This window comes from Citrus sinensis, chromosome 6 (assembly GCF_022201045.2).
Source record: "Citrus sinensis cultivar Valencia sweet orange chromosome 6, DVS_A1.0, whole genome shotgun sequence".
NCBI lineage: Eukaryota > Viridiplantae > Streptophyta > Magnoliopsida > Sapindales > Rutaceae > Citrus > Citrus sinensis.
Genome location: NC_068561.1, coordinates 19,825,948 through 19,849,299, shown reverse-complemented (window position 1 = coordinate 19,849,299; position 23,352 = coordinate 19,825,948). Strand labels below are relative to the sequence as shown.

General features: G+C 36.8%; 2 protein-coding genes across 4 annotated transcripts; both read left to right on the top strand.

Moving 5' to 3' along the window:
* The first annotated feature begins 348 nt into the window (after nucleotides 1–348).
* Nucleotides 349–3,916, top strand: LOC102624512 (mediator of RNA polymerase II transcription subunit 7a). The gene is made up of 5 exons (XM_006481621.4): nucleotides 349–646; nucleotides 731–800; nucleotides 2,333–2,499; nucleotides 2,594–2,667; nucleotides 3,553–3,916. The coding sequence occupies exons 1-5, from the start codon at nucleotides 512–514 to the stop codon at nucleotides 3,611–3,613; spliced, it is 507 nt and encodes a 168-aa protein (XP_006481684.1). The 5' UTR covers nucleotides 349–511; the 3' UTR covers nucleotides 3,614–3,916.
* A 460-nt stretch (nucleotides 3,917–4,376) lies between these two features.
* On the top strand, nucleotides 4,377–23,325 carry LOC102624787 (uncharacterized). 3 transcript variants are annotated; one of them, XM_006481622.4, is made up of 15 exons: nucleotides 4,377–4,834; nucleotides 5,108–5,242; nucleotides 5,389–5,468; nucleotides 5,582–5,665; nucleotides 6,081–6,168; nucleotides 6,320–6,480; nucleotides 6,634–8,638; nucleotides 18,340–18,650; nucleotides 18,876–19,191; nucleotides 19,292–19,447; nucleotides 19,614–19,755; nucleotides 20,937–21,013; nucleotides 21,390–21,520; nucleotides 22,143–22,251; nucleotides 22,622–23,325. In XM_006481622.4, exons 1-15 carry the CDS (start codon nucleotides 4,646–4,648, stop codon nucleotides 22,820–22,822), a joined length of 4,185 nt encoding a protein of 1,394 aa, XP_006481685.1. In that variant the 5' UTR covers nucleotides 4,377–4,645; the 3' UTR covers nucleotides 22,823–23,325. The 3 variants fall into 3 exon arrangements, with proteins under 3 accessions (XP_006481685.1, XP_006481686.1, XP_024955736.1); XM_006481623.3 differs by lacking the exon at nucleotides 4,377–4,834 and having other exon boundaries at nucleotides 5,578–5,665; XM_025099968.2 differs by lacking the exons at nucleotides 4,377–4,834; nucleotides 5,108–5,242; nucleotides 5,389–5,468; nucleotides 5,582–5,665 and having other exon boundaries at nucleotides 6,089–6,205.
* The last annotated feature ends 27 nt before the right edge of the window (nucleotides 23,326–23,352 follow it).

The following is a 23,352-nucleotide window of genomic DNA, read 5'->3' as shown; positions in this document are numbered from 1 at the left end:
CCATAGATATGAATTAAAAATATATAGACACATAAAATAAGAGCATGTTTAAGATTAATGCATCACCAACCATTTCGATACTAATTTCAATAGAGACAATAATGCAACTGATTTGATGATTAGAAATATAATAAATTAACAAGTATGGAGCAAAAAATCTATTATATAGAATAAGCGATGAAGAGTATTTTTTTAATTTGATATAAGTTATACTAACAAGACCTATGAAATAAATCTCGAGGTGGCCATATGAAAATTACGACAAACTGTGTCATTATTTGTAATGTTTAATAACATGAAAGTACCAGATGTTATTTTACATTACCTAATAAAATTCCGTGGAAAGCTCTGTCGTTCCGTTTCTGGTGTTTTCTCGGCGACCAATCAAAATATTAAAGAAAGAGCAAAACTCGTAACTGCCAAGTTCCAAAATTGTCCATTAATTTGATCTACTGTCTTGAATTTGAACTATTTTAGGGTTTTAGGTTTTGATTAGAGGAGAGTGATAGCAATGGCGACAGCTGCATATCCACCACCGCCTCCCTATTACAGACTCTACAAAGAATACCTTCAAAACCCTAATTCCGCTCCGGAGCCTCCTCCGCCAATTGAAGGGACCTACATTTGCTTCGGTGGAAACTACACTGTAAGATGTCATTTTTCTTACACGAATTGAGAATGTTCGAAAGTGCTGTAAGTCCAAATTTTCGTTAATTTTCTTTATTTGTAGACTGATGACGTGCTGCCGAGCTTAGAAGAGCAAGGAGTGCGTCAGCTTTACCCAAAAGGACCAAATATTGGTATGTTGATTAGATTTTGCTTTCTCTTGTTAGTATTTTTGCTATTGTTTGACAATAGTTAGTTCTCCAATCTGGGTATTGTTCATAATTAACTAATTGGGATTAGATTTATTTGATAACACGATTCAATTTGATGTCAGTCATCACTGATTAGGGTATGTTTTTATGGTCTCGATTCTGCTCAATTTTGAAACCAAAGGAGCTAAAGTGTTTGGTAAAGCACTCATTTTTATTTGGTACCTATTATTCAATGACCACGCTGCTTATACTAGAGAGTTAGTTATTTATTCCATAGCAGCTGTGCATTAATAGCTGCAGCACCTCAGTCCCAAAGATGCCCTAGGCTTGCAATTCTTTGATAGGTTACGGAAAGGAGTTACTTGTTGAGGGCTATGGATCTTTCTCATGAATTTTTTATTCTATTTGTTCTAGTCGTGGTAGCCTGATCTCTTATGATAGATAGTCACTTCCCATCATTTTGTTAGCTGATGATTGATCCATTCGGGAAGCCCCTCATCCGCTTCTTATATCAGAAAGTAATTTGTTTGGACCAAAGTTTTGCTTCAAGTTCTTCTTCTTGTTCATGATTGGGGTACAGTTCTTGGTTAGGATGGACTTTTGCTATCAAAATTAGGCACCTTTTACCTTCATTTGACATCATGGCTGTCATCTGCCTATTGACACTCTCTATCTCTAATCAGGACTTTGAACTGGGAGTTGAAATTTGTCACATGGCGTATGCTAACTTGTAACCTATTTACACGGGAAATTTTTTTTTTTCTTTTCCAAGGCAGGGTGCTGGGTATGATCTTTTAGTTTGTGACTTTAATATTTAAATATCAGTGTCAGTGGAAGGCTATAAATGGATTCTTTTTAATATATTCTCTGGAGGAAAGATTGCAAGAGTTCAGACTTTGTTCGACTGATGCTGTTGTAATTGTGCTGCTTCATTTATAGAGTTTTGTCCAAACGATGAATTGAGAGTTTGATTGAGAAATGAGGACATCATCACTGAGAAAGTATCTGCTCACTTACATATCCTGTGCGGGGTGATAAGTCCCTAAAAAGGTTTTAGAAAATGGCTGCAATCCTGTAGTCTGTAAGAATTGGTAACAACTCTTTGGAGAATGTATATACAACTGTTCAGGTATACATATCCAAAGAGTTAGGAAACCAGTAGTCCCTTTTTGTTTTATTGGGATTGCCGTAGTACTAAGTTTTATGGGATATCTCAAGGCAGTTATTATGATTGTCACCTTGATCACATTGCTTAGTTGTCTTCAAATCTTATTCACTTATCTTTACCAAGCATTATAAATTGATTGTTTAGGGACGTTGAGCATTCATAAGTTTTAGAAAGTGATTGTTTAGGAAGGTGGCAGGAGATTCTTCTTCTTATTCACTTATATTTACCAAAGTGTTATAAAGTGATTGTAGAGGGACATTAAGCATTCACAAGTTTTTATACATGCATCATATTTTTGCTGCTAAAATGATTTTGGCAATGAAATTCTTACTGCTACTTTGTGTAGATTTCAAGAAAGAATTGAGGTCACTGAACAGAGAATTGCAGCTGCACATATTGGAACTTTCTGATGTCCTTGTTGAGAGACCATCTCAATATGCCAGGAGAGTGGAAGACATATCTCTTATATTCAAGAACTTGCATCATCTTCTCAATTCATTACGTCCTCATCAGGTAGAATATTGTTATGTGAACAAGATCTTTTTCTTGGTTCATGTTTGAGAAACCACCCGCTCACATTCCGTGTGTTGCATCTTTTGCACTCCAGGCTAGAGCAACATTAATACATATCCTAGAGCTTCAGATACAGCGCCGTAAACAAGCTGTGGAGGATATAAAGAGGTATGATTTATTCAAACCTTAGTGAAATACTTACAAGCTGCTTGAAAATGAAACTTTTTTGAGAATTCAGAGGTGTGATTCAGTCCTTTTATACAAGTTACAGTAGGATTATTTGAGGGTTTGAATAGCCCTATTATTATTGTGATAACGGTGAATTGTTGATGATCTCATTTCACATGCTGTGTGATAGGTTATAGGTTAATGCCAAACAAATAACAATGTGCTTTCTGACTAGTGTATGATATTTGTCTACTGGCTTGTTTCTCTATCCTTGCCCAACCCTGGTGTGGGTCGGATTCGAACACTTGATTGGTCTACCACTTCACTTCATCATAACCCTTGGGTTGAGATTTGGTGTCTAGGAGCATTGGTTTTGCAGTAATTTCTCGTTCTGAAATAATAGTCTCAAAGGGTATATTTGTTACAACTTTTGGGCCATGTTTGATGTGCTTGAAAACTTTACCTATTCTCATAAATAGTGTAAAATTGATTCATATTTGGGTAAAATTTTGATGTTGGCTTAGTTTGGGTTAAGGGGGTAGCATCATTATGAAATTTGAGGAGCTGTATGGTGAGTATGTATTGTCAGCATCACAAACTGGCTGATCAATTGAGCATCGTGGTCTATGCTGAATATGTACCACATTAATCATTTATCACAAATAACTCAGTTATGACAACACAGTGCCATGATTATAAGTTCCTTCCTTTTTTATGTGTCATGCAAATGGAGTTGATATTATTACGAGCAGTGGTATTTTGAAGCTATTACAAGGCAGAAGTGATCTTTGTGTAGGGACTGTAACAGCTGATAGAATTTGAAAATTATTTGAACTTAAATGTTCCATAATTTTTCTCTGAAAGTTGTTTCCATTGCTTTTCCAGGCGGAGAGAAGAAGCACAACGACGTCTCAAGGAGTCCCTTGGAACCTTAGAGGGACAGTAGAGCATTTGAGAACTGTATCTATACTGACGGGAGATTCTACTGGCAAGATTGCTAGAAGTTTCTGTTATCTAATGTCTGGAGGTAGTGAATATTGATAACAAGTACAGTTTTGCAATCGGGGAGTCTTCATATATTGTAGGCAGCTTCAATTGTGAAAAATTACATTCTGTGCATTAGCAGTTTGTCTTGGAAGAATGGTACTGATATATTATCTAATAGTATTAGCATGTTTAATTATCAAACATAAATTTGACCAGATCATCGTTCTTTAATACTATATATAGTTGTAACCTGAGCGTTTCATAACATTTTTGCTTATGATTGTTCGCATATTCACTCCAATCAATTCTATCATATGAATGTAGTGAAATATTACGGAGTCCCGACATTATTAATTTCTAGTTATGAATTGAATGCTTAGTGAGAATGGAAACTGGCTGTTTATACATTATTAGTTAGATAAAATGTAAAATTTAATATAATAAATGAATCTAGGTACAGGTGAAATTCAATCAATCAATATTTTGATGGCAAATCAGCAGTTTACACAAGATTTTGCATTCCTAAACGTTACAACAAATTTGTAGTACCATTTTTAAGCCTTAACTAACCTTACCAAGTAAATTAACTACAAATTTCTACTAATAATTTTAGAAACATGTCATTGTCACCCCCTAGGATAAGGCATAAAGGACTTTCCCATGAAAGGATAGCAGAAAGTCAGAAGCCAGAGTCTTTTCAAGCCCCAAACTTATCATAAATTACCAAAATGGTTAAAAATTCGTCATTCTATTCACTGATCACTAATAACAACAAAGAAATGAAAAGGACATTTGCAATAATACAGGAGTTGCAGTTTCATACGCAGCGCCCCCTCTCAACTGGATTCACCTACGATGTTCATTCAGTTCAATTCGCCATGAATAATCCAGTGCCCTAAAAGCTTCCATTTCCTTTGATATAGTACAAAGGAACGAACAAACCGATAAGCCCTAGCTTCTTCATCACGATAACAAGAAAACATCAATCGTGATGGCGGTTTCGGAGGAAGTGTGCTCGACGGCGAAGTCGCGATCGTCACCGTCTTCATCGTCGGCCCCCGCGTCGCCTCCTCGGAACATTCATTACCTTGCCAAATGCGTTCTTAAAGGAAGCGTCGTTCTTCAGGTCGCCCACGGGCATCTCCGCTCTCCGACCTCCAACGACGTCGTATTCGGCAAGGTCCTCGATTTCAGTTTTCTCACGTATTGCGTGTATTGAAACTTAATCGCGTTCTGGTGAAAGTTGATTGAAAATTGTCACTTTGAAATGTTACTAAAAGTAGAATCAAGCAGCTGCTGGAGCTTCATTGTTGGAGAACTGAAAATGGAAACCTGTCATTGCGTGCATGTTTTTACTTAAATGCAACTTGACATTGTGGTTTTTATTTATTTATTCTTGAGCGCTTGCTATTATGTACTAGTCTGACAGTATTTTGGTGATGGCATTTTTTAGGAGACGTCAATAGAGTTAGTAATAATTGGTGAAGATGGGATTGTACAATCAGTTTGTGAGCAGGCTGTATTTGGCACAATTAAGGACCTTGCTGTTGTACCTTGGAACAAAAAGTTCAATGCTCAGAATTCGCAGGTAGTTATAGAGAACTTAGTTTTAACTAAATCTTTGTACTGATTAAAGAAATTACCTTTTATGAAAGGCAATTATCCTTTGATAGTGACATTTACCTGGTCCTTCTGTAACCATTTTATTCCCTGATTCACTTTTTCCTTCTGTAGTTGATGGGGAAAGACCTTCTGGTTGTTATTTCTGATTCGGGGAAGCTCTCATTTCTCGCTTTTTGCAATGAAATGCACAGGTTTCTGAATTTTCTTGCTTAATATAGCTTGTCTGTGGATAAGGAATGGTTTTACTGAATCTTGAGGATGCTTACTTTGGTGATAAATTATTCATTTTTGTCTTTTGAGGTAGGTTTTTCCCGGTGGCACAGGTTCATCTTTCAAATCCAGGAAACTCAAGGCATCAACTTGGAAGAATGCTGGCGGTTGATTCCAGGCAAGTCACCTTTGACACTAGGATAGGAAAAAAATCTTTTCAATTTTTTTTTTGGCTGGCTGTTCTTTAGGCTATGCGTCATATGTGCATGGCTGTGAACTAATCTTTATTTTGGTTATCTTGCCCTTTTTATTTTCTCTTATCTTTCCAAAATTGGACTCTAGGCTTTATTTTATTCCTCCCTTCCCCTTTTATAGTACAGCTTTTAGATGGACAGCACTATGCAAACTATTTCTTGTAATTGCAAAAGGGATGCTTGCTCATTCCTTTGCCAATAAGAAAGGGCATCAATAGTTTCTACATATCTGTTTAAATAAAATGCGGCAACTTGACATTTTTTACCTCTTTCATTTGTTTTAATTTGCATCAGACATTCCTCCCAATTCTCCTAATCTGTGCTGTTTTGCTTTCTCAGTGGCTGCCTCATTGCTGTTAGTGCATATGAAGATCGATTGGGTTTGTTTTCCCTCTCAATGTCTTCTGGAAGTGATATTATTGATAAGGTGATATTGTTGATAATATTTGCTCATATGTTTTAGAGTACGTATTATATTCCTTTTGTGGAACATTTTCTTCTGTCAATGCATTCTGTGTGCAGTGCCAAAGGGGCTTATTTTGTACAGTTACTGATACCCTTGTATGTCACTATTTCAGAAAATATGTTATCCTTCTGAAAGTGAAGTGGACACATCTGCTTCCAGAATTGCCCAAAAAAACAGTATAAGTGGTACAATATGGAGCATGTGCTTTATTTCAACCGATCCTCGTCAACCAAGTAAGGAGCATAATCCGATACTAGCCATTATTCTGAATAGGTATGATTATTCTATATGTTAATTTTCTACTCAGGGTATTTTTATTTATGTTCTCCATTTTTTTGATCCTACGAGTTGAAAGTTGTTCTCTCGTTCTTTCTTTTCTTTTTTGGTTGATGTTTCCTGCTAAGATATTAAAATTTGGTCCTGCAGGAGAGGGGCGCTCTTGAACGAATTGCTGCTAGTGGGATGGAATATTAGGGAACATGCTATAAGTGTGCTTTCATGTTTTTTTGAAGCTGGACCACTGGCACATTGTGTTGTTGAAGTTCCACGTTCTTATGGATTTGCCTTTGTGTTTAGGATTGGTGATGCATTATTAATGGATCTTAGAGATCCTCACAATCCCTCTTGCGTTTATAGAACAAGCCTGAACTTTTTACCCCCTGCTCTAGAGGAACAAAATTTTGTTGACGAGTCTTGTAGAGTACATGATGTTGATGATGAAGGTTTGTTCAATGTTGCAGCATGTGCTTTATTGGAGCTACGCGATTATGATCCCATGTGTATAGATAGTGACAGTGGCAATGCAAAAGAGCCCTCCAAACATGTGTGCTCGTGGAGTTGGGAACCAGAAACTGATAAGATTCCAAAGATGGTGTTTTGTGTGGATACAGGTGAGTTTTTTATGATTGAAATTGCTTTTGGTTCTGATGGCCATAAAGTTCATCTGTCAGAATGTCTTTACAAAGGCCCACCATGCAAGGCACTTTTGTGGGTTGAAGGGAGGTTCCTGTCTGCATTTGTAGAAATGGGGGATGGAATGGTCTTGAAAGAAGAAAATGGAAGATTAGTATACACAAGTCCCATTCAAAACATTGCACCGATATTAGACATGTCAGTTGTGGATTACCATGATGAAAAACGTGATCAAATGTTTGCATGCTGTGGAGTGGCACCAGAGGGATCATTAAGGATTATTCGGAGTGGTATAAGTTTAGAAAAACTATTGAGAACTGCCCCTATATATCAGGGCATTACTGGTACTTGGACAGTTCGGATGAAAGTATCTGATCCATATCATTCTTTTCTTGTACTATCATTTGTTGAAGAGACCAGGGTGCTAAGAGTAGGCCTAAACTTTACTGATGTGACTGATTCTGTTGGTTTCCGGCCTGATGTCTGTACTTTGGCATGTGGGCTTGTCGCTGATGGTTTGCTGGTTCAGATTCACCAAAATGCTGTTAGGCTTTGTATGCCAACCATGGTTGCCCATTCTGGGGGTATCCCGTTGTCATATCCAGTTTGTACATCTTGGTTCCCAGAACACGTAAGCATCAGTTTGGGGGCAGTTGCTCATAATATGATAATTGTTTCTACTTCTAATCCATGCTTCCTATTTATTCTTGGGGTCAGATCACTCTCAGTGAGTCATTATGAAATATATGAGATGCAACATATGAGATTGCAGAGTGAGTTATCATGCATTTCCATACCTCAAAAACATCCTGAGCGAAGAAAATCAAGTTCTCCCATCAGTCTTGTGAGTAATAGCAGTGTGCCTGCACTTCCAGCTGGAGTTATCATTGGTTATACCTTTGTTATTGGCACACATAGGCCTTCAGTGGAAGTTCTGTCATTTGTACCCAAGGAAGGGTTGAGAGTTCTTGCTTCTGGGTCAATTGTGTTGACAAATACTATGGGAACTGCTATTAGTGGCTGCATTCCTCAAGATGTGAGACTTGTGTTGGCTGATCAGTTTTATGTTCTTGCGGGGTTGAGGAATGGAATGCTCCTTCGGTTTGAGTGGCCTCCTGACTCTAATATACCTTCATCTGTTGCACCCATTCACAGTCCTATTAGTGCCACTTTCAGAAATACAGAGAATATTCGATCAGGTATAGCGGCTACTAGTTCTTTTGGTTCAGAAATGTCTGCTTTTAATTTATCTGAAGAGTCCAAAGATGAGCTTCCGATTAATCTTCAATTGATTGCCACCCGTCGCATTGGCATCACTCCTGTTTTCCTTGTTCCTCTGAGTGACTTGCTTGACGCAGACATGATTGCTCTCAGTGACAGGCCGTGGTTGTTGCAAACTGCAAGGCACAGCCTGGCTTATACTTCTATTTCATTTCAACCTTCAACACATGCGACTCCTGTGTGTTCTGTTGAATGCCCTAAAGGGATTTTATTTGTTGCAGAGAACAGTCTAAATTTGGTAAGAGTCCCAATTTATGTTGTTATCAGTTCTTATGGTTTCTCTATTCTCTTTATGGTATTTTTTTTTCTCCATTGTTAATAATCACAGTTTTATTTCTGGATGTTATACAATCTGGGGGAAAAGTAAAAAAAAAATAAAAAATAGAAGAATAAAAGGTCCTTGGAATATCTTGAACATGTTGTAGAGAAATTAACCCTTAAATATGATGCTTTAATGATTGTAACAATGCACTTACTTCTTGTGCATTGCTTTATTTGATATCATTGTGTCTTAGTTTTTGGGTTGTTAGATTCTTGTGGTATCATTCTTTTCTTTCTCTTTAGATATTCTGGTGATTTGTGCCCATTGAGCATTAGTTTCAAGGTGGTCAGCATAAGCTTAGCAAATGTTGCGTGTTGCCTTTCACTGGATAGTTGGAATTGAGAACTATAATATGTGCAGTTGGGATAGCAACTTAACATGCATTTAGCTTACTAGAACAGTGAATTGAAATTTCTTAGGTATCTTATCTATTCTCAAGAAATTAGGTAGGTTTTTGATCTGTTATCTGCACAATTCTGTTAATGCAAAAAGTGTACTGGACCACTTTGTCATTGTTTTATAAACTTAGAAGAGAAGATCAGAAATAGAGTTTTTTTGTATTTTACTCTTTCTTGCTTAAATAACTTATAGAGTTTGCTACTTCGAGAAGAATACATAGAATAAACATAGGAATTGATAATGACACCAGCTAGCTTAATATCTTACTTTCCTGTTGTCTAGTTACATACAAATAAACAGCTAAGAAATCCCCAAAATATCTCAGCCAAATAGGATGCTGTTAAAATAGCCTCACCCCTAAGATATTTCAGAACATGAATTGAAAAGATTATAAAGAGCTACTTCAAGTAAATGTTTGTTTTTCTTTTGGCGATTCCATTTTGTTGTGGATTATTAATGCATGTAGATTGGTGATGAATGCCTTTTTCTCTCAAAAAATTCCCTAAGTGCTCACTAAAATACTCTGTACCATTATCATTATGAAGAATACTAATTTTAGTTAAAAATTGGTGTTCCACCATCTTATTAAATTCTTTGAACACGTTTTCTACTTCAGTTTTTTTATTCAATGAATATACCCAACACAAACGAGTATGATCATCTATAAAAGTTACAAACCATTTTTCACCAAATCTTAAAATGGCCCCACGCATCATTGTGAACTAGGTAAAATGGTTTTGATGCATGACAAGGTCTTGATGAGTAAGTAGTGCAACGACCCTTTGATAAATGCAAACTTTCACGTTGAAAAGATGAGCAATCTAACCTTTAAATGAAGAAGGAAATAAATGCCTTAGATAAGGAAAACTAAGATGTCTTAATCTAAGGTGCCAAAGTATTATTTGTTCACAAGCAGAATGAGAATTAATACTACTAAAGTCTTGAGCTTTTTTATTACTGGAGAAGTTGTTATCAAAATAATAAAGGCTCCCTATCATCCTCCCTGAAGTCTGGTCTCGAAATTCACAATGAGAGTTAAAGAAAGTTATACAACAATTAGAGTCTCTAGACAATTTACTCACATATAAGAGGTTACAGGGAACTTTAGAAACATGTAGAACTGATTTAAGATTTATATTCTTGGATAATTTTACCAAATCTTTTCTTGCAATAGGTGAAAAACTTCCATCGACAATTCTAATTTTTCTTTTCCAGAACAAGGGGAATGAGTACAAAATAGGGTAGAAAAACTGGTCATGTGATCATAGGCTCCAAAATCTATGATCTAAGGAGCAGTTTTTAAACAATAGGATAAGGCATTAGAGTCACTACCTGCTTGAGCAAGAGAATCACTAGGAATACCATATAAGGAATTGGAGTTTAGCAGTTTAAAAAAGTGATCCATCTGCTCTTTGCTGAAGGGACTTGTCTCAACTTCATCTGCTGATGGAAATCCACGGTTGGATTTGTCACCCATTTTGTTGCTTTTCCAATTTGTTGGTTTACTATGAATCTTCCAGCATGCTTCCTGAGTATGACAAGGTTTGTTACAATAGTCACACCATACACGAGGTTTGTCATCAGTCTTCCTTTGATTTGTGATGGCCGTGCTGGCATTTGCATCAGAAGCGACTAGTGCTAAGTTCTCTATTGACCTACTAGAATTTTTGTTTCCAATCATTACATTCTTGCGACTCTCCTCTCTTTTAACCTCAGAGAAAGCTTCGCTTATTAAGGGAAGAGGTTTTTTGCCTATTATTCTCCCCCTCACTTCTTCAAACTTAATATTGAGACTAGCAAGAAATTTGTAGATGCAATTGTTTTTCACAATTTTCTTGTGGTGATTAAAATCCTCTGGAGACTTCTGTCATAATTGCTTAATAGATCTAGATCCTGGCCCCCAGATCACATACGTCGAATTCGTTGGGTCTTGTACCGTGAAATCTCTAGTCAAGTAGCCAAACTTCCCTCGTCACGGATATACATCTGATCGGATTAAGACCAGTGCAGAAAGTTACTACCATTCAAGCGAGTAGTGATGATTTGATAGGATGCAATTCATGGTTGGAGGCTAGGGTTTCAGAGTTTTTTTCTGGGTAGTAGAAGAAGAAGAGATGGACTCAGATGAAGTATCAAACATAGTAATCAAAGTATTTTCTTTACAGAAAATGCCAGAGATCATATTTACTCTCTGAAACAATATAAACTTAGAAGAGCTGATCAGAAATAGAGTATTCTATATTTTACTCTCTCAATTAAATAACTTACACAATTTCCCACTTATAGGAGAATACGCAGAATAAACATAGGAACTAATAATTACACTAGCTAGCCTAATATCTTACTTTCCTGATTTATATTTACATACAAATAAACAGCTAACAAATCCCCAAAATATCTCAGCCGAATCTTCAATTTTCTTTTTCTTTCCTTGTTTTTTTTATTCTCTTAGGAATGTAGCCTGAGGTTGTAACTAGCAATGTCATTTGCTTCATATGTTCAAATACTGTTCACTTGTTCAAGCCCTTGTCACTCTATGAGTTCAACATGGAGCTGATCTATTTATGCACTGAACATAGTGTTTGACTCAATGATTTGGAAGGCTAGGATTCCTCCCAAAATTGAAGTCTTTTTGTGGGCCTTGGCTCAAGGAAAATCAAACTTTGGGGAACTGATTCGAAGAAAGTTCCCTAATATGTGTCTATCTCCTTTTTTTTTATTTTGCTTAATTGGGAAGCTTTTATATCTTAACAGGGATGCACTCTTAGTGAGCTAGTGTTTTTAGGTTTTGGGATATTTTATCTTTGCAGTTTCCAAGTGTTTTGTTTATATTGGGACTTCTCGTCCTTATTTTGTGGATTTGTAGTCCTCCTAATCCTTGTACATATTTCTTATAGTTTTATTTAATCTTTTGTTTCTTAGCAAAAAAGCAAAAAAAAAAAAAAAAAACTCCTGCTTGGTGTGTGATGTGCAGAATAAGCACAGAAACTTGTAATCATCTTTTTCTTCATTGTTTTGTGGCCTCAAATTTGTGTAATAGGTTGTGCAAAGAGGCTAACGTTTTGTGGATCATTCTGGGTTTTTGACACTCTATTCTTATGGAGAATTTCTATGCTTTTGGTAAGGGAAAAAAGGCCAAAACTCTTTGGATATGTGCTGTGGCAGCTCTGTTTTGGGTAATACGGCAGGAAAGAAATCTTATTTTTGAAGGGAAAAATGCAGATAATATTGAAGAATTATAGGATAGAATCCGTCTTCTAGCTTCACTTTGGGCTTCAATTTCTAAGGAGTTCCAAGATTCATCTTTTTTCTTCATTCATCTAAGTTGGGAGAGTGTTTTGAGATAGGCGTTCTGGGTTGGTCTAATGTTGTAGAGGATTGGCATATTTTGTATAGCACAGAAAAGTTTTCATTATTCTGCTTTCTCAGCGAACAGGTGGTCCACTCCTTGTAACGATTCTTCATCATTAATATAACATATAGTTTCTTGTCAAAAAGGAAAATAGCGTTTAACTCTATGGCTTGCGTTAAGGTGCACTCATAGTCCTGCCATTTAAATGGATAGGAAACTTGGTGAGACCCTAACCTAGCTTGTGTATTTTGCTCCTTTAGCTTTGTGTGACCCTGCAACTAACCCCTGCAAAACATAGGTACTGTTGGAAATCTGAGAGATTATTCAGTCAGGATCATGAGCATATTATTAGGGATATGGCAGCTGTAGATGTGATGTGATAGATGTAGTGTACACTATAGAATAGGAAAGTATAATATGTAATTATTTGGTTTCTTTTTGTGTGTATAGTATTTTACCTATTTATATAGGTATCATGTATACTAAGAAAAGGTGCAGAGAATAAATTCAATTCTGTAATTCTCTTTCCTCTTCTTTATGGTATCAGAGTAGGGATTTATTCTCTGACATATATATATATATATATATATATATATAAAGAAAGGGGAACTAGTGTTGCTCTACCATGTCAGAAAATACATTTCAATCTACTCTTTTCAGAACTGCCCCATTGACAACCACAGAAACCCATGTCCTTACTTCCGATTCTCACTCTGTCCAAATCACTAATATCAAACTGAATGGTGATAATTTCCTGCGTTAGTCCCAATCTGTCTGGATGTATCTTCAGGGACGAGGAAAGATGAGATATTTGATTGGAGATAAGAAGGAACGGGCAAAAGAAGACCCATCTTACGCAACTTGGGATGCTGAAAACTCTATGCTGATGACAGGGCTAGTAAAATCCATGGAGGAAGATATCAGCTCCAATTACATGTGTTACCCAATAGCCAAAGAACTCTGGGATAATGTAAACCAGATGTATTCAGATTTGGGAAATCAGTCCCAAATATAGGAATTGACAATAAAGCTTGGTGAACTTCACCGTGGAGTGGACAACGTCACTAAGTATTTCAATTCTCTGAAGAGGTTGTGGCAAGATTTGGATCTGTTTAATGACTATGAATGGGAATCAAAAGCGGACTACAATCACAACAAAAAGATGGTAGAAGATTATCGTATTTACAAATTCTTGGCTAGATTAAATGTAGATTTTGATGAGGTTAGGGGGAGGATTCTTGGTCGCCAACCTCTACCCGCTATTGGTGAGGTCTTTGCGGAAGTAAGAAGGGAGGAAAGTCGCAGGAACGTGATGCTTGGAAAGAAGTGGTTGTTGCCCCTGTTGAAAATTCAGTCATGATTGCATCAGATGCAACTGCAAATAAGGTTTTCAATCAGCAAAGGCAGAATGAAAAACCTCGAATATTGTGTGATTTTTGTCATAAACCATGCCATACTCGAGATAACTGCTGGAAGATCCATGGGAAACCTGCTAATTGGAAGAACAACAAGCCGAGTGACAAATCAAATCAAGCAACCTCCTATGCAAATGAAGTTGAAAAGAGTCCATTCATTAAGGAGCAGATGGACCATCTTCTTGAACTGCTAAAGCCCAACTCTTTATCTAGTACTCCTTGTAGTGCTCTTGCATAGACAGGTAGCAACCTTAATTCTCTATCTGGTAGTCTAAATTCTGCTCCCTGGATCATTGATTCAGGAGCATCTGATCACATGACTTCCTCTTCTAGTTTGTTCAGTAATTATTCACGTTGTTATAAAAATGAAAGAGTAAGGATTGCTGATGGTAGTTTTTCACCTATTGTAGGAAAAGGTCAAATAGAAATTTCTAATCAAATAACTCTTCAATCTGTCCTTCATGTTCCAAAATTAGCTTGCAATTTGTTATCTGTCAGTAAAATTTCTAAAGACTCTAACTGTTGTGTTGTCTTTCTTGACTCTCATTGTGAATTCCAAGATTGGAACTCGGGGAAGATGATTGGCAGTGCTAAAATGGTCCATGGTCTTTATTATTTTGTTAGCAATCCTTTCGAGAATAAAACTGCTCAAGGCTATGGTGGTAGTGTGTGGTCAATTTATGCTCATGAAAAAATAATGTTTTGGCATCTTAGGCTAGGACATCCTAGTTGTTTCAATATTTGGATTGTTATTCTCTTCATTGTGACAGTTGCTATTTATCTAAAAGCCATAGAGCTACTTATTAGACAAAACTATACCGTGCCTCCAAACCATTCTATTTGATTCATAGTGATGAGTGGGGTCCCTCTAGGATCACTACTAGGACTGGAAAAAAATGGTTTATTACTTTCATAGATTATCACACACGACTTTGCTGGGTGTATTTAATGGATGACAAATCTGAAGTAAAAACTATGTTTCAAGTTTTTTACAAAATGGTCAAAAACCAATTTCAATAAAAAATGTGTTTGTTTTGTTTTGATAATGGGAAAGAGTATTTCAATGAACATCTAGGGAATTTTTTTTTAAGAAAAAGGCATTTTACATCAATCTACCTGTTGTGATACTCCGCAACAAAATGGCATTGCCGAAAGAAAAAACAAGCATTTACTTGAAGTGGCTCGAGCCATAATGTTTTCGATGCATATTCCAAAATATTTGTGGGGAGATGCAATTTTGATAGCATCTTATTTAATAAACAAAATGCCTACTCGTGTTTTACAATATGTTACTCCATTAGATTATTTCAAAAAAACATTTCCTACATGCAGAATTAATTCAGATTTGCCATTAAAAATTTTTGGTTGCACTGTCTATGTTCATATACCTAGCAACTTTCGATCCAAGCTTGATCCAAGAGCTGAAAAGTGTGTTTTTATTGGTTATGCACCAAACAAAAGAGGATACAAGTGTTATTATCCTCAAAACAAAAAAAATGTTTGTAAGCATGGATGTCTCTTTTCTAGAAAGTCAGTCTTATTTTCCAAAAATTGTCTTCAGGGGGAGATAGAGGGAAAGGAATAAAAATTTTGGGAGACAACTTTGGATCCGCTACCAAAACTTATTCTCTTATCTCCTTCTCTAGATATTGAAAAACAGACACAACAACAGGCTGATCAAAATCCTAGCCAAACTTTACCAAACATAGTTGATTCACAAATAGGGGGAGAAACACTACAGAAGAACAAAAATATTCCGATTCCTGAACCTGAGTACTTGGGGAAAAAGGTCCAAGTGATTCAGGTAGTTTCAATCTTAGGCCTGTTCCTTCTAATCCTAATCTTGTTTCTGTTCTTCCTTCATCTTTATACCCTTCAATTATTGAACCAAAAGATCATGATATTCCTATAGCCATTAGGAAAGGAGTTCGAAAGTGTACCCAACATCCCATTGCAAAATATATATCCTATGATAGATTATCCAATAGTTATAGAGCATTTATTTCTGATGTGTCTGACCTGTTTGTTCCAAGAACTATCAAGGAAGCCCTTGATGAACCGAGTTGGAAGTTAGCAGTTATGGAAGAGATGAATGCTTTGGAAAAGAATGGTGCTTGGGAGTTGGTGAACCTACCGAAGAACAAAAAAACTGTAGGGTGCAAATGGGTGTTTAATATAAAATGTAAAGCTGATGGCAGTGTTGAGAGGAACAAGGCAAGACTTGTAGCAAAAGGGTTTATGCAAACCCTTGGGATTGACTATCAAGAAACATTTGCTCTTGTTGCCGAGATGAATTCTATCCGGTTACTTTTATCATTAGCTGTAAATTACGATTGGCCCTGACATCAATTAGATGTAAAAAATACTTTTTTAAATGGAGATCTTGAAGAAGAAGTGTATATGAGCCTCCCTCTAGGGTTTGAGAAGAAATTTGAAGGAAAAGTCTGCAAACTAAAAAAGTCTATGGGAAAGTCGTAAAAGGTCATGGCTACTGTCAAAGTCAAGCAGACCATACTATGTTTTATAAACATTCGAGGGAAGGAAAAATAGCTATCTTGATTGTTTATGTGGATGACATAATCTTAACAGGTGACGATAGATGCGAGCTGGAGAAATTAAAGAAGGAACTTGCTAAGGATTTCGAGATAAAGGACCTTGGAGCTTTGAAATATTTTCTTGGCATGGAGATTGCAAGGTCCAAGGAGGGTATATTTGTTACTCAACGCAAATATACTATTGACTTACTTAGTGAGACAAGTTTGCTCGGATGTAGAGCAGCTGGGACCCCAACAGATCCCATTTTGAAGCTCCAACATGCTAAAGCTGAGAAAGTAGGGAACATAGAACAGTTTCAAAGACTTGTTGGAAGGCTGATCTATTTATCCCATACGCGTCCTGATATAGCATTTGCAGTGAGTAGAGTGAGCCAATTCATGCATTCACCCGGACAAGAACACTTTGAAGCTGCGTTCGGAATCCTAAGATATCTAAAAGGAACTCCTGGTAAAGGTCTATTGTTTAAAAAACAGGGACATCTTCAGGTGGAAGTCTACACGGATGCAGACTGGGCTAGGAGCATTACTGATCGAAAATCCACCTCTGGTTACTATACGTTTGTTGGTGGGAATTTGGTTACTTGGAGAAGTAAAAAACAGAATGTAGTGGCAAGAAGTAGTGCTGAGGCTGAATTCAGGTCAGTTGCTCATGGCATTTGTGAAGGGTTGTGGATTAAGAGGTTACTAGAAGACTTAAAATTTCAAAGTAGTTTACCAATGAAAGTGCACTGTGATAACAAGGCAGCAATTGCAATCGCTCATAATCCGGTTCTTCACGATAGGACTAAACACGTGGAAGTTGACAAGCACTTTATTAAAGAGAAAATTGAAGAAGGTGTGATCTGCATGTCTTATATACCCACTCCAGAGCAAATTGCAGATGTTCTCACAAAGGGTCTGTACAAAGGGCAGTTCAATTACTTAATTAGCAAGCTGACCATGGAAGATATATTCCAGCCAGCTTGAGGGGGAGTGTTGGAAATCTGAGAGATTATTCAGTCAGGATCATGAGCATATTATTAGGGATATGGCAGCTGTAGATGTGATATGATAGATGTAGTGAACACTAGAGAATAGGAAAGTATAATATGTAATTATTTGGTTTCCTTTTGTCCTATGTATATAGGTATCATGTATACTAAGAAAAGGTGCAGAGAATAAATTCAATTCTGTAATTTCCTTTCCTCTTCTTTAGGTACTATACATTTTGAGGAGGAAAAGAAAAAAGAAAGATCCATGGCACTCTCTTGCTTAAGTGATTAGGGATGAAATCGTCATCATTAATGGATGTTCTATCAGGTATATTGTATACTGAAATAAAAAAAGTTCATGGTTCAAATAGTGGGTTGAGTTGCTTGGTAGGAAATTAAGGAAAGATTGCAGAAGGTTAATGAGCAAACAAATATTCTAAATAATTAAACCGATTGTCATTTTCCTGTTTGCGTGTTAGGTTCATAGGACATTGACGAGGAAATGCTTTAGTCACATGAGATTTGATGCTGCAAAATTCCCAAGTACTATAATAATTCTGTTATCAAGTTGGTAATACATTTCTTGTTTCCATGTATGTTAGGGCGTCATGCATCCTCAACCAAATTTTTTGTTGTTATCTCTCTGATGCTTATCATTTTCTGGTATCCGTTGTGTTTTGAAATTGATTAACTATGAAAAAGTAAAGAACTTTTAAATTGGTAACGAGTTTGTTTTATATTAGGGATTGATTTCTATTTTATGATATATTTGTTTCAAGTGCAATTGTGTAATGTTTCTGTATTGGATCTCTTAATATTATTCTGCTTACGAGGTTGTCATTTTGCAATGTTTCTCAACTGGATGTTTCAATACTAGTCTGTTTTCAAGGTTGACATACATGATCTTCAATTACTCTATCTTTAGGTGGAGATGGTGCACAATAAGAGGCTTAATGTGCCGAAATTTCATCTTGGAGGCACTCCAAAGAAGGTCCTTTATCATAGTGAAAGCAGGTTATTGATTGTGATGAGAACAGAACTGAATAATGATACATGTTCATCTGATATATGTTGTGTTGATCCCCTTAGTGGGTCAGTGCTGTCATCTTTTAAGCTTGAACTTGGAGAAACAGGGAAGTCCATGGAGCTGGTGAGGGTTGGACATGAACAGGTTTTGGTGGTTGGAACTAGCCTGTCTTCTGGTCCTGCCATTATGCCCAGTGGTGAAGCTGAAAGGTAATTGTTTCTTGTAGAAGTCTTGATTTTACATTCCGAGGGGCAAATATATATATATATATTATTCTATCAATTAAAGAACTCTGACAAAAGCCTCATGGATCTGTGCTTGGATCCACGTGACAACCTGTAGATGAAATCTAAGCTTAAGATGTTTTAAACACTATATATTTCCCGTGAAATTCCATGAACGTGTTGTCTAAATGGTGCATTTCTTTTCAACAGTACCAAGGGCCGTCTGATTGTCCTCTGTATTGAACACATGCAAAATTCAGACTGTGGTTCAATGACATTTTGTTCTAAGGCAGGGTCATCTTCTCAACGAACTTCACCATTCCGTGAAATTGTTGGATATGCAACAGAACAACTGTCAAGCAGTAGTCTTTGCAGTAGCCCTGATGATGCTAGTTGTGATGGAATTAAGCTTGAAGAGACTGAAACATGGCAGCTGCGGTTGGCCTACTCAACAACATGGCCAGGGATGGTGCTCGCAATATGTCCATATCTTGATCGTTACTTCTTGGCATCTGCTGGTAATGCTGTAAGTGGTTCTTTCCTATATATGCTTTCAAGCTGCCAGAATGAACTCAGTTACCCAGGGCTGTTGCTTACAAAAGAAAAAAAAATTCTTCATGTTTCAGTTTTATGTATGTGGATTTCCAAATGATAATCCCCAGAGGGTTAGGAGGTTTGCTGTAGGAAGGACACGTTTTATGATCATGTTGCTGACTGCTCATTTTACTAGAATTGCTGTTGGAGATTGCCGTGATGGCATTCTTTTCTATTCTTATCATGAGGTACGTTAAAATAGTAGAATGTTTTGCGCATGTCAGCTCTTTCCTTTTAAATTTGTTTAGGTGACGTCTACATTGGTTTTCCCATTTTCCTTAAAAGAAAGTGGTTTGCGACTGGCAGCTAGTGATATTGATTCTGAAATTTTCTGCATGCTTTCTTTTGTGCTAGGATGCCAGGAAACTGGAGCAGATATATTGTGATCCTTCACAGAGGTTAGTGGCTGATTGTGTTCTAATGGATGTTGACACAGCTGTTGTTTCAGACCGTAAGGGGAGCATTGCTGTCCTCTCTTGTTCAGATCGGCTGGAAGGTAAATCCTAAATTAAGCCTCATCTGTAATTTACAGCACCTCTAATATTATTTTGAAATGCTATGTATTATTTTGAAATGCTAATTTCATTGCAAAATTCACTTGATCGCTGTTTAAATCCTCTGATTTGCTGTTATTACCCTAGACTAAGCATATAACTTTTAATTACTGGGAATGAAGAAGATGAGCATCAATGTGATTGAGGCAGCACAGTAATAAATTTCCTATTTCTACCAATTAGGCATTGAATTTCTCTCAGGATACCTTTGATTTGTTTATTTTACATCTATTACCAGTTCTTAGGACTTAGTCATTTCTTATCTTTTATGCGGCCTTTATCTCATCAACTTGTGTAAATACGGGCCTTTTCAAGGCTGGCATTGAAAAGGCCGAGGGCTGTCTTACCTAATCAGGTTCTTGGCTTTGTTCAACTTCTGTGTTGCTTTTCTTTGGTGTTCTGTGTGAATCGACACGAATTAAGCCTATTTTTCTTATCTTGGGTATTGTCGGAATTAAAAGGATTTTGAAACTTTCCTACCCTTCATCAACTGTGTACTAAGATATTGGAGTTAAAATCATGACATGAATCCAGAGAAACACCAACATGACCGAAGTCAATGGGTTTCTGAGCTTACAGATTTAACATGCACATGCCCGCTTGCTTGTCTCAGTAACCATAATGGTCTGTGATGTTGTCGTTTCTTTTAGTGATGACGCCATAGTACATGCTACTTGACCTTTCTGAGTCTAGAAGATTTTATATATCAGGATAGTTTAAAATCTTTTTCCAATTCCAGAATTGCAAATTAATGAGACCATTCATGTCTATGCCAGCTTTCAACTTTACCAATGGTGTTAATTTCATTTGGTTGCGTGAATGCCAATTTTGAGGCAATTTGGAAATATTGGTGACCAATGCAAAGATTATTTGAATAGAGTTTCTAGTGAGCCTTATTAATGGACAAAGCTAATGAATAACTGATCCAGAATTAAAAGTGAAACAAAGCTGTCTCTCCCAAATTCATCTTTTCATTTATTTCATGCCACTGGTATGATTATTTGCTCTGGATGGAATTTATATTTCATCTTGTAGTTATTGTTATCCTACTGTTGCTTATTTGCTTTAGATGGCAGATGGTTCTGTTAGTGTTCTTAAATTATGTTATTTCTCAATGTGCCAGATAATGCAAGTCCAGAATGCAACTTAACGCCGAATTGTGCTTATCATATGGGTGAGATAGCCGTGAGCATCAGGAAGGTAAATCCTACAGAATCCAATTGTGAATGGAAGAACTTCTTACACAATCACTAAGTAGCAGTGTTAAATTTCTTTAGTTCATACATAATCATATAGTAGTAATAGTAAATTTCTTTCAGTCCTGTTGGTAATGGTATATTGTTCTCCCACCCCTTCCCCCTCTCTCTCGGCAGGTTGGTCAAAATTGGACAACTATGTCCTCTGATGTATCTTTTGATAGGTTACTTGAACTATTAGTATTTATCTTTTGCTTTGTTGAGATTCTAGTTTGAGAGGCTTTTCTGACAACTAGTGTGCATTGTAGCTTCTTCTTTTACCTAGCCTCAAATAATATTGATATTTTTGTCTCGTCTTCTATTTTTTTTTTCCTTTTTAGGGGTCATTTATATACAAACTCCCAGCTGATGATACCTTGGGGGACTGTCTTGCAAGTTTTGAGTCTTCACAAACAACTATTATAGCCAGCACGTTGTTAGGGAGCATAGTGATATTCATTCCTATATCAAGGTATGTTTTATTTTAGCAAATGTGGCATTATAGGAATATGCTAGATGGATCTCCTATGTATCGGATGATGACACTGGCAGCAGTACATGTAGTATTTCTTCATATATCCAGAAATGATAGCACAGTAAATCTGTAAGACGTGGATAAGAAATAGTTCTTTGCACTAGACAGGCTAATGGTGAGGATCTATGTCGATCTAGAGACTTGATAGAATGTTTCTAATTGAATATTAATTATGTGGTCATAAACTTTTATATATAGGAGTACTTCCCTTCCAACAATTTTCTTTTATTGAGTTTGCCTGCTTCATCCACTGCCATATATTTTAACAACTTATTTCTGTTCTTTATGATCTGATAGTATTATAAAGACAGGTTTGTATGGTCATGGTGTGGTTACAAACTTAATAAGATGAAAGAATGTGTACTCTTAGAGGGGCTCATTTCATTTTGGGTGATTTTTAACAAGCTCGCCAACCGTAATTAATCCGGTTGATGCTTTTATTTGAGCTGAGTTGAATTGTAGATTAAACATAGACTGTGAAGGTGCTATGCCTTGTTATTATTTTTGAGTTGAACTAGGATGCCTGTTTAGAGTACTTATAACCATCACATATTTGCAGTGAAGAATATGAACTCTTAGAAGCGGTTCAAGCTAGGCTTGCTATCCATCCTTTAACTGCACCTTTGCTTGGAAACGACCACAACGAGTTTCGTAGTCGTGAAAACCCGGTAAGAAAGTAAAACCTTGCTAATATTGTTTTTGGAATTGCTAGCGTGCATTAAGTTTGAACCTCAGGCCAGAAACATTGTTGTGCCATTCATGTACCATCCAGTCCTGTTTCAATAGGAGTTGGCATGTTTCTTGCAAAGAGATTCTTGTCATTATGAACCATTGTAGTCACTGCATTTTGGTTCATTCTATCTGCTCTTTCTTTGTAAAATTTTCCGTTCACGTGGAATTCAAAATAAAAATTTTAGGTAATATATCGGCTTAAAATATTAGGAAACAACAGCTTTAATTCCATGGAGCAGGTTGTTCTGTACTTGCGCCTGCTCGCTGCTTCTGTTATGATTCATTTGAACGTGTTTGTGGCTGCAGGTTGGGGTTCCCAAGATACTTGATGGAGACATGCTGTCGCAGTTCTTGGAGCTTACAAGTACACAACAAGAGGCTGTGTTGTCATTCACGCTTGGCTCATTTGATACAATTAAAGCAAGTTCAAAACTGCCGCCTTCTTCGCCTATCCCTGTTAATCAGGTGGTGCAACTCCTTGAGCGTGTTCACTATGCCCTAAATTAGTTGGATCCTGGTTTTTCTCCCAATTACTTTTTCATGAGCTTGGGAAACTGAGTTTTTCTCTGCGGAGGCATTGGGCTAGACATGCTGAAAAGAAAGGATGGTATTCTGTCTAGCCACATTTGCCTGAGCAGTGAATCACAAGCACTGTACCAGCTGCTCGTGGTTGACATACAGATTTGGTTGCAAGATTATAATTGCCATTACCTTGCAGCTGACAATCATACTAATGAAACCTTGTTCTTCCTGCTACACACACAGTCACGACAGCTGCATAAGAAAGTCGTGAATTACCAAGTAAATTTACTGTTTTCCCCGTGTACATTATTAGGACAGGCCTTGTATTGTGTACTAGCATTATAGGTAGAAAGAAGTACAGCATATGGCAAGAATTTGCCCGGGAAAGATTTTAGTTACCGTAACTGAAATAACTTTTCAATCATTACTTTGCAAATGTGCTTGTGATATTCTTTCTTACAAAATAAAAGATCAATTCATTCTTGAAATTCTCATGTATTATTATTCAATAGAGT

Coding starts and splice junctions, on each gene's coding strand:
- LOC102624787 (XM_006481622.4), top strand. CDS start 4,646: ATGGCGGTTTCGGAGGAAGTGTGCTCGACGGCGAAGTCGCGATCGTCA. Junction 5,469..5,581: donor TTTTGCAATGAAATGCACAG/GTTTCTGAATTT, acceptor CTTTTGAGGTAG/GTTTTTCCCGGTGGCACAGG. Junction 22,252..22,621: donor TTCGTAGTCGTGAAAACCCG/GTAAGAAAGTAA, acceptor TTGTGGCTGCAG/GTTGGGGTTCCCAAGATACT.
- LOC102624512 (XM_006481621.4), top strand. CDS start 512: ATGGCGACAGCTGCATATCCACCACCGCCTCCCTATTACAGACTCTAC. Junction 647..730: donor GCTTCGGTGGAAACTACACT/GTAAGATGTCAT, acceptor CTTTATTTGTAG/ACTGATGACGTGCTGCCGAG. Junction 801..2,332: donor CCCAAAAGGACCAAATATTG/GTATGTTGATTA, acceptor TACTTTGTGTAG/ATTTCAAGAAAGAATTGAGG.